The sequence below is a fragment of the Lampetra fluviatilis genome, chromosome 30 (genome assembly GCF_964198595.1).
Source record: "Lampetra fluviatilis chromosome 30, kcLamFluv1.1, whole genome shotgun sequence".
Lineage (NCBI taxonomy): Eukaryota > Metazoa > Chordata > Hyperoartia > Petromyzontiformes > Petromyzontidae > Lampetra > Lampetra fluviatilis.
The window spans coordinates 4,882,336-4,892,810 of NC_136304.1; the positions used below are offsets into that span (position 1 = coordinate 4,882,336).

The 10,475-nt window shown below is 49.6% G+C and overlaps 1 protein-coding gene across 2 annotated transcripts in view; it reads left to right on the plus strand.

Moving 5' to 3' along the window:
* LOC144943155 (potassium channel subfamily K member 13-like) overlaps positions 1 to 7,429 on the plus strand; it is a 34,147-nt gene extending 26,718 nt beyond the window's left edge. For both annotated transcript variants that reach the window (XM_078870382.1, XM_078870381.1), the window contains one exon: positions 2,066 to 7,429. In XM_078870382.1, the coding sequence (XP_078726508.1) occupies positions 2,066 to 3,222 (1,157 nt within the window). In that variant the 3' untranslated portion in view covers positions 3,223 to 7,429. The remainder of the gene's footprint in view (positions 1 to 2,065) is intronic.
* The last annotated feature ends 3,046 nt before the right edge of the window (positions 7,430 to 10,475 follow it).

Below are 10,475 nucleotides of genomic sequence, written 5' to 3' on the forward strand. Positions count from 1 at the left end.
TTGTTTAAATATGACAAGAAACATCTATTAATAAACACCTGCTCCTCCTCACCCCACCGTTGGTTCGGTTTCGTGTAATGTTATGGCCGAGGAGAATATTTCGTCACGTCGCTGGAGACGTGACGTTTGGTTTGTTATTCAAAGGTAACTGCAGGAAGTCACAATTCACCTCTCAATTATCCATGGACGGATTATCCGGACCGTGTATTCACCGAGCTTTTGAGGGGGTGAAACAAGAAAACAAATTTCACGTGCGCGCTGGTTCAGTTATTGGCTGCTCCTAACTCGTTGAGGGTCAATTGGCTCGGTGCCCACGTGACCACAAATGTCGGCACCCCACCTTCAGTTGTCGTCACGCTCAGAGCGCGGCTTGAACACAAATTGCATTTACACATTCACTCCGCGAAATGAAAACAAGCAAAACAAAATCTACGCAACATCTGCACTTGTCCCAAACTCACTACCCATCGGCTACAGCGTCTCTCCTCGGAGTGACACCTTTGGCGTCATGCAGCTTTAATTTCGAAAATGTACCAAAAAAAAGGTACGCGTCATTAATAACAAGACGCGCTTCAATCCACTGTCCCGGTCACGTTTTTTTATATTCATGGGGCATGGAAGCCCCACATGGTGTGGGGGAATGAGGGAGGGGGGGGGGGGGTAAGGGGAGGGTTTGGAATGGGGGGCTATGCAGTTTATCGTCTGCCAACGAAGCCAACCCCGACGGTGTGCAGTAATTATTGCTGAATGGCAACGAGAGCGAACGTACACTTTTCACTTCCTGTCGCACGTTCGTTAGCAATGGCCGTGTTTCTGGGTCACGTCACAGCAGGTTGTGCACACAAGCAGCAACGCGATAGCCGGAGAACGCGCGCGCGAGTCAACGGCACCGTTATTGACGGTGGATAGGGGTCAAAGTGCGCTTGGGCGGAAACACGCCCATAGAGAGGAGCGATGGCCGGTGGTCGAGACTAACGACGGCGTGGCAGCTAAAGGAGGGGAAACGCTCCCGGGTACGGCAGTTTCATCCAGCGTGACGCCAAGTACTCATTCGTGGAGCTTGTTAAGCAGCCCAATGCAGGGCTCTCCCGAAAAAGAGAGTCGTAAGACTCGGCAAGATTTTCCTGTATAAATAGAGGAGGTTAGTGGTTCATTTTTTTTGTAAAACGCAGCCATCGAGAAATGATATCGTGTGCAGGGGCCAGGTGGAATGTTACATTGTGGGATCACGAGGACTAGCGACAGTTTGTTGAGGCCTTCATCCAGCAGTGGACTGACCGTGGATTTTCTTTTCCTTTAAAACCACAGTTCCAAAGCAAAGGCCCAAAAGACCCCAAAACCATCAACAACAAATGGCAATTTTGAAGGTGTAGTGGTTAAGATTGAATTTTAAAAAGTGTTAACTGAGCGAAGTTATGAGAACGTTGAATATAAAGCGATGCGATGGGATTCCAAAGTGGCACGGTGCGAGGCACGAAGCAGAAAGGGAAGCGTTGTTGTGGACTCCTGCATTGCGGCGGTTGAACACAGAGTGGAGCAGACGACACGGTCATCCTGGCAGACCGGGTCCTCAACATCGGTAGACAGTGGCGTAACTACATTATCAGCTCAGGTGGTGCGGCACTCGGTCAAGTGGGGCCCCAATATTGGATTTGATCTGTCTCGCACGGCTGCACCGAGGCTATATATCACATAATTACACTCACGGTATCGAACATTTAACGCTGTAGGGGCGCTCCGTCTTTACCAAATAATTTTTGTTGTTCTGTTACACTGTTGTTGAAAACACATCTCATGGTGGTTGTCAAGGGGGCCCCAACTCGTAGCTTTGCCCACCAGGAGGGGCCAAGGCACCCCCCTGCCCCCACGCTGGTCACGCCACTGTCGGTGAAGGAATGAGCGGGTGAGGTTCGTGGGAACAGCAACCACGGTAGTAGCGAAAGAAGAGCGACACGGACGTGACTTGACTGAGTTGTGACCGCGGCGAATCAGTGACTTGTGTGTGGGGGGTGGGGGCTGTCTCCATCCCCCCCCCAACCCGGGCCCCCCTCGCTGTCGTCACCAGGCTTCGGGATGACGACGCCGGCGACCGTGCCGGGCAAGGTGTTCCTCATCTTCTACGGCATGCTCGGCTGCTCGGCCGCCATCCTCTTCTTCAACCTCTTCCTCGAGCGCCTCATCACGCTGCTCGCCTGCGTCATGCGCTCCTGCCGCCAGCGCCGCTTCTGGCGCAAGGGCCGGCAGGTGGCGGCCGCGTGGGTCTCAGAGGCAGGGCCCTCGGCGCCGGCCACGGCGGCCGCGGCGGCCACGGCGGCCGCGGCGGGCCCCGGCAGAACGCGGCACGATGGCGTGGCCCGCGAGGCGTGGAAGCCGTCGGTCTACCACGTCATGCTGATCCTGGGAGCCGCAGCCGTCGCCATCGCGTGCTCTGCGTCGGCGCTTTACTCCGCCGTCGAGGACTGGAGCTACGTGGACTCGCTCTACTTCTGCTTCGTGGCGTTCAGCACCATCGGCTTCGGCGACCTGGTGAGCGGCCAGGCGGCCGTGACGAAGGTCGTCGACCAGAGCGCCTACCGCTTCGTCAACTTCGCCTTCATCCTGCTGGGCGTGTGTTGCATCTACTCGCTCTTCAACGTCATCTCCATAGTCATCAAGCAGCTGCTCAACTGGACGCTCAAGAAGGTGGAGCAGGCGCGGCGGTACCTGTGGCAGCGCGGGTTTCGGTCGAGGGGACGCAACGCGGTCGTGCCCAGCAACGTTCACCGGCACCATGAGCTCAATCATCATCAGCAACATCAGCAGCAGCAGCACGGTCGTCAGCAGCCGCGGACACAGCAGCAGCAACAGCAGCAGCAACAACACAGCCAGCAGCATCAGCGGCACTGGCAGAGGAGGCAGCAACAGCAGCAGCAGCAGCAGCACCAGAAGATGCGCACCATCTCCATCGAGACAGACCTGGGCGTGGACAGCGAGACGGACGGCGGGCGCCGCATGTCGGGGGAGATGATTTCGATGCAGGATTTCCTCGCCTCCAACAAGGTGTCGCTGGCCATCATGCAGAAGCAGCTGTCGGAAGCGGCCAACGGCACGGCGCCAGCGACGGCATCGAGCGCGCCCGCCGCCGCCGCCGTCGCCGTCAAAGTGGACAACGGGTTTTCGTACGGCGTGGGCTCGCTGGCCATCATGAACAATCGCTTGGCCGAGACAAGCGTCGTGAACTGAAGGAGCCCCGCGGAATTTTTTGTTGTTGTTGTTGTTGTCGAGCGACACATTTTGTCGCTTTGGCTCGCGCAGGAGGACCGATTTATCCATCACCACCCCACCCCCCATGCGAGAAAAGGCGCGGGCGTGTTTTTTTGCAGAGGTTTGCGTGACCACCCTCCCCATTCTGTCTCGCTGGAGAGATGCCAAAGGTGCACAGGAGCGGCAGGATTTGCGAGCGGTGGCTCAAGTCGTCGAAAAAAAACGCAATGTGTGTGCACGACGGCTTCGAACGAAGGAGTACAACCACCGGCGTAAAGGTCAGGGCGTTTGCACTACGAGTTGAACCGCGATCATAATTTTTTTATGATTGAACCTGAGTATTTAAACAAAATGTGACAATTTAATTCCTTCATAGGTCCATCAAAAAGGGAATGAACGTTCGTTAAATGGCAGAAGCCCGCCGCCGACAAGGCAATGCCAGACCATGCACGAGAACATCACAGGCCATTGAATAGTTTGGATGGACTCTGCTGCCCCATCTAACTACAGCACAAGGCGAGTTGCGGCACCCTTTTACTTTCATCCATTGAGCGCTTTAAAGCGTAGCCTAAGCGAGCTGCAATTTTGAAAATTGTCTTTTTGCCGTACGGGGTATCTGTTCACAATGGTCACGCGATGCAGACGACCCTTGATGCCGTGATGGAATGCCGGCAGGGACATGGAAGGCGACTGCTGACAAACAACATTTTCACGAGCACAGGGAATTTTGCGGCACTTTGGCGAAAATAGAGGTATGGTGAAAGAAGCGAAGCAATTTAGAGCGCTGCTTGTACGCTCGCGTTCTTGAGACGCTCCTGTGCGCTGCTTTGTCTGGTCTCGTCGCGAGACTCGCGCGTAAGTGGCCCATGAGCTGAGCCACGCGGTGTGAAGCTGCAATTATATGCGGCCATAAAAGCGCGTATTCATAAATGGTACAGGTGGCCACTAAAGCGCCATTCGTGCGTACAGGAAGCACACTTTTGGCAACATTACTGATAAATATTCCATTGATAAAATGTTCGACACCGCAGGCTTATTTGTACGTTTTTTTAACACGCTCTGCTTTTGGACTAGACGCAAAAGATTTCGCAAACGGAATTGCACAATCAGAATTGTAAAGGTGTTTAAAAAGGGGACCCAAAACGTGGGTGAAATTTAAAATATGAATGTTTTTTTCGTGGCGCAGTAATTTTCCGTCGTCTCTTCCGCCAACCACGGGGCCTCGGTCCTGAAATATTCTGGGTGCTACCCACAATCCACTCGCCAAACACAAAGAGGCGAATGCAATGTACGTGTGTTTTTTTTGCCGTGCTTTGTGGTACAAAAAATCAGAACGTTTATCCTGCACGACCTATTTAGGGTGTTAATGCATTTAAATTACGCTCGCACCTTATCGGATATTGTCTTTGTCTCAGCCTGCACATTAACGCGCGCCTACTTAACTGAACGCTGTAAATTTCTGCACTTCCCCCCCCCCCTCTCCCCGCCCCTCGTTCCCCCCTGCGCTCACCACAGTGCAGCAGCAGCAGCACACATAAACCATTTGATGCGTTCCAATAGCGAGAGAGATCAGGGTGCAAATGACATGACGGGAATACAGCTGTCGGATGTACCTCTCACTGCTTTTGATTTCGACTCCGGGCTAAATCGCGAAGATCGCCTGACGGCGGGGAGAGCTGTGCTGACGCTCGGCATATTGTGTTGAGATTAAGCGGAGCCAAGGTGGTGGATATTTTTGGTTTGGTCTCGTTCAGGACGATCTGCCAGGCAATGTGCCTGGTATCCGCGCTCGAGAGGCAAGTGGAATTTGAACAAATTCACGGGCAGGCAAATCACTCAGGATGTTGCGGCGATAAGAAGGCACCGGTTTTTATACGAAAAAAAAACGTGTAGGACAGAATATAATTGTAGAAAATGAAGCCATAGACAGCATGTGATGATAAGCACAAAGGAGCAGATGCCTGTAAATTGCCAAGTGCCGTCGTTAAGAAGGGTAAATAATAATGGAGCACTTTCTGGGTGTGTCACCACCCTTGGGGCACAACGTAAACTGGGACGAGTCATGGGAAGAATATTCCACGATACGGTATGAAGAGGGCCATTTTACTGAGTGGTGTATTAATGACACTACTGACAACACTGGGAGTTTTTGATGACCCGGAAAAGCTTTTGCAAATTTCCCAGGACGGTTACACCTCAAAAAATTAACCCGTAAAAACAAAGTTTTTCATTATAAATCCTTTATATGCGTGGCGGCTAGAGTCCTCTCGTCCACTGGCTTGAGATGGCTGCCACCTATGGGTCAGATGATTGCCTGCCACCATTAAGCAATTGGTAATTAAATATAATTTATTTTTTCCTAAAAAGTGTAAAATTTCGGAAAAATTTTTCACGAAAATAAATTGTCACGCACAACGAGTCTGTGTGCAAAATGTCAGCTCGATTGGATCACGGGAAGTGGGTTAAAAAACGACCGAAAGATTTGCACGGTCGTAAGCGCGCAAGCAAGTGAACTTAATATAAAGGATTTAAAAAGAGGACATCCTGGGAAAATCCGGACAGGTGGCAACCTAAAACAATCACGTGACGCTTGACTAACAACCCCACTACGAAGATTCCGTGTGATGGTTGATTATATTTTTCCACTGAGATGCATATTTGTCGACTTTTTTTGCTACACAAATATTTATTTTGGCTAAAAAAAATGTATTAAACGCATTCAAAACAGGGTCAAAGGAAATAGGCGGCGGAGTGACCTCGCACACTGCCTGTTTTCTCAAATCGTGGCATTTTCCCCGAGAAAATTGGTAAGGCCTTGAACGCGGCAGGGCTGGGGTCATGTCACAGAGCCCATGGTTTAACCCCGTCTCATGAACTCCAGGGATGCTGACCCAGCGGTGTCATGGTTAAGCAGCGCACTGGTCTTGCAACCCAGAGGTCGCCGGTTCGATTCCATCTTCCGGCACGGCAGTTTAAACGATGGTGCAAGTTTCTTGAATCCTCCCCCCCCCCCCAGACCGTCTCTGACCACCCAGCTGTGTAAATGGGTTGATTGCAGTTATTTGATCGGCAGGTCGCGTGCGGTGGGGTAACACGTGGATACTTCCACCTCTTCCAAAAAGTCTGGTCAGCGTCGAAGACGAGGCCAAAATGCCCTGCTAGAGAGTCTCTCTGCAGCAGTCTCCCACCAGCATTGGCATGAGTAAGCAACTTCACCTTCATGTCTCCACGTTTGGACAATTCCGAGAATGAGCACATGCATGGACAACCGAAACCAACTCAGCCGTAGGTTTCCACAGCCATACTTGATTTTGGGTAAGACCACGTAATGAATGAACTCACTAATGATATTACTGAACCCAAATGTCAATGATAAATCACTTACCGAAGTCATATCCAGGTACAGAAGCTCTCGAAGAGCGGATGATTAATTATCAGCGTCCGCCCACATGTGGCTGGCCAAATGCACAATTGGGAGTCCAATGACAGGAACAGAAGAATGGGAAAAGGACGTTTTAACAAGCGCTACTGCCCATGCCGTCGGAGCTCAGAGACACATCTGCAGATGGGTTTACTTATATATTCGTCGACGGTGCGGTAATGATATCGGCGAGGGAAAAAAAAACAAACCTTAGAAGACATAATAACGAAATCAGCCGGCTGCTTAAGAACGAGACCGACGCGCGCGCCACGGGGTGGGGGGGGGGACAAGATGTCCAAGACGCGACGCGAGAGTAGTCACACGGTCGCTGTGAAATTCATGAATTATTTTCAGGGACACTCGCTCGCTCGCTCGCGCGGCTAGAAGAGAAGCCAATTTAAAAAAAATGTTGCATAGCTCAAAGTAGCAGCTGGTGTCGCGAGCCGGTTATATATATAAAATAAAACCTACGTGTCTGTGGCACACGTACGCACGGAAGCACGTTTCACTTGCACTTCGTGGCATATGGTGTACTGCAGCCAAAATAAAAATAAGCACTCACATTTTTTCGATTTAAAGCTTTCGTGACTGCACATTTTTTAAAGCTTTCGTGACTGCATATTTTTTCGATTTAAAGCTTTCGTGACTGCAGGGATTCATCTTATTGGTTGTTTCGGTAAAGTCACGTAGAAGGGAAATAATAAAATAATAAAAATAATAAAAATAAAACATTATAAAATAATGATGTTTATTATTATTATTTATAAAATAGTTATTTTATTATTTTAATTTTTATTATTTTATTATTTCCCTTCTACGTGACTTTTCCGAAAGAACCAAGAAGACTCACATTTTTGTTTGTTCACGTTCTATATTTTACGTACGTGAACATGCAATCGCGCTGTGCGATTGGCGTAGGCGAGGACGCCGAACGGGAGCTCGTCCCGACGAAGCTGCAAACGTCACTGGCTCAAGGTGCAAAACGGTGTGCTCTCAATCGCGTGGGGCCGCGAAAGTTCTGCGTTGAGATTAGGGGGCGTTCATAAATAGAGGACGTGGATTTACATCCTTTTTTAATCACAGTCGTTACTCCATCTACACCTCCCCCCTCCTCCCCCCTCTGAGCACTGCCACGTGCAAATTTTACAATGAAACAATTACTTTATTTTGCATTAATCGAACGAATTTCAATGAATTGGCGTCATATAACGATGATGTGGAGAGCGGTGGTGCAGTCGTTGGCATGTTGAATTCCATGCCATGGCTGAAATCAGTGGCGAGTGATGTCAAAATTGGTCTTCGCCATCCCCTTCTTCGGCAACCCGCGTTGACCAGCATGGTGAAGTATGGTCAAACAACCCCCATTAATGACACAGTGGGATAAGTCCTTGCCTAATCCTGGCCAGCTGCCTCAATAACTCAATAAAAAGACAGCATTGGGAAGCGGTCATCCAGCAGTGGGTTTGATCAAGGACTCTCAATCGGCATTATTATTATTTATTATGGATACACCAATCAGACGTCGACATTGCTGGGACTCTATGAAGCTGGGTAATGTGAGACAACGCGTATGATTTCTACGTTGTATTTTTTTAAAGCTCAGGTGCAAGAAGGGATCCCGGGCGAAGCCGTGTGTGTCACATCCACATCGGCTGAGTGCACAAAGAAGTGCACCTGCTATGTTATACTGTACTAATAACAAGGGAGCGCATCAAGACAATATTTATTTGATGCAGGACCTCAAAGTGGCAGTACGTCTTAAACAAGTCTTTAGAAACTGCACAAAAGATGACGAAAATGAATTTCAAATTATGCAAAATTTTAATAACGTGCCACAGACATTTGTTACTAAAATAAACCATCATGAAATAAATATGCTCGGCATATGTTCCTTATTGTTTGCATTGGCTTGCTTGTAATGTAATATCTTGGTTTATTGTTTATTACAAGCAATAAAGGTGTTTAAAGCAAGAGGGAACGCCGGTACGATGTCATATCTCGTTAAAATGTAAAACACTCGTGGATTTTTTTTTACAAAATTTCTATTTGTTTGCGTTCGCGTCGTTTGGCGGCATGAGAAAGTCGCCGACATCTCTCAGAATTTCGCAGCCGGCAATTATGCTGCGTTACCCTAACGCACCGCTCCTCACCTGAACGCACACAAATACCAACAGTGGACGCGAATTGCAATTTTATTTGTTTATTTTATCCCCCCCCCGCCCCGCCAACAACGCCGCAAATCCCCGGGCACCACCAAATGCCATCCATTTGTTGTCTCGCAAGCGTCGCCGGATTACGAAGAGCCTCGTGCCGCTACGCGCGTCTTGTCACGTCGCCAGGCTGCTCCACACAAAGAGGCGGTAGGCTCATTAATATAGAGGTGGGAGGTGGGGAGGGGGGGGAGGGGAGATAATTAAATTAATTGATGAAACTGCACGGCGGCCGTTAATGCTGGCGGTATCAGCGCGGGACAGTTGGGGAGGGGAGGGGTGGAAGGAGAAAGGAGGGGGGGGGAGAAAGGGGAGGGGGGATGGGGGGAGAAAGGGGGGAGGGAGGGAGAAAGGGGGGGGTGAAAGGGGGGGGGGACAAAGGGGGGGGGACAAAGGGGGGTGGGACAAAGGGGGGGGACAAAGGTGGGGAGAAAGGGGGAGAGAAAGGGGGGGGGAAGGGGGGGGGAGAAAAGGGGGGGGAGAAAGGGGGGGGGAGAAAGGGGGGGGAGAAAGGGGAGAGGATAAAGGGGAGGGGACAAAGGGGAGGGGGACAAAGGGAGGGGGGGAGAAAGGGGGAGGAAGAAAGGGGGGGGGAGAAAGGGGGGTGCATCCCAGGTTAAGAACTACTGATTCTAGAAGCACCTGTAGCTACATCTAAGCTGCTGATCATAATAACGAGTCGAGCACCTACTATGTGGAGCAAAACAATAGGGGCAATCTGTAAGTGAAGCACATGAACAACATTGTAATCCCAGCTAATGTTGTCAATTGTTTGAATTGTATTGTCTTCTTGTATTTAAATGTCACTTCGGTAAACAGAATAGAATCTATTCACCTAGCCGCTATTGGTTTCATCAACATGTTTACTCCGTGACAAAATTACAATCTCAAAGTCCACAACCCGTGTGTCTTCCTTTCTCGCTATATTCCAGGCTCACCGATATTTTCCACCCCCAGTGTAAATTGGGGCAGTGTTCCATTGCAAAATAAACAACACGAAAAGATATATAATGTTGATCACGGAAAAAGGGGGGCTAGAAAGGAAGTAGGGTTTATTAAAGCACTTTAAAGCTACCGTAAAACAGCACAAAAGGTTGTAATGATTTTATTTGTTGTAGGCTTCGTGTGCTTCGTACCGCTCGTAAAGTGTGCAAACTGCCACTCTCTTCCCACACCTGTAAAATTACACCGACACAACAGCGAACAAACAACCGCCACTATTCCGATAGCCACGCTGGCTCCCAAAGCCCATCCTGGGTCAACTGCAACATCTCCCCCTCATTCTGAAGATCCTTTGTAGAGTTGCCTCCGAGCCACAGAGGCTTTCATCTCTCTGCACTCACAACCACCCGGGCCTCTCTCGCAACTCCATCAGGCCCTTGCGGCGAAATGCACCGATTTCAATTGCCATCACGTGACGTCAATTTCCAGACAAACGTGACGTCGTTAAATTAAATGTTGTTACGGTTTTTACAAAAAAATGCATCGTTTTACTTGAAGGATCTTTACGTGCAAATTCGTTGTTTTCCATTATAACCGTGTAATATGATCAAATGTAACGAGTACGATTAACTGTAGTTCACAAACAACGAAGGCAAAAA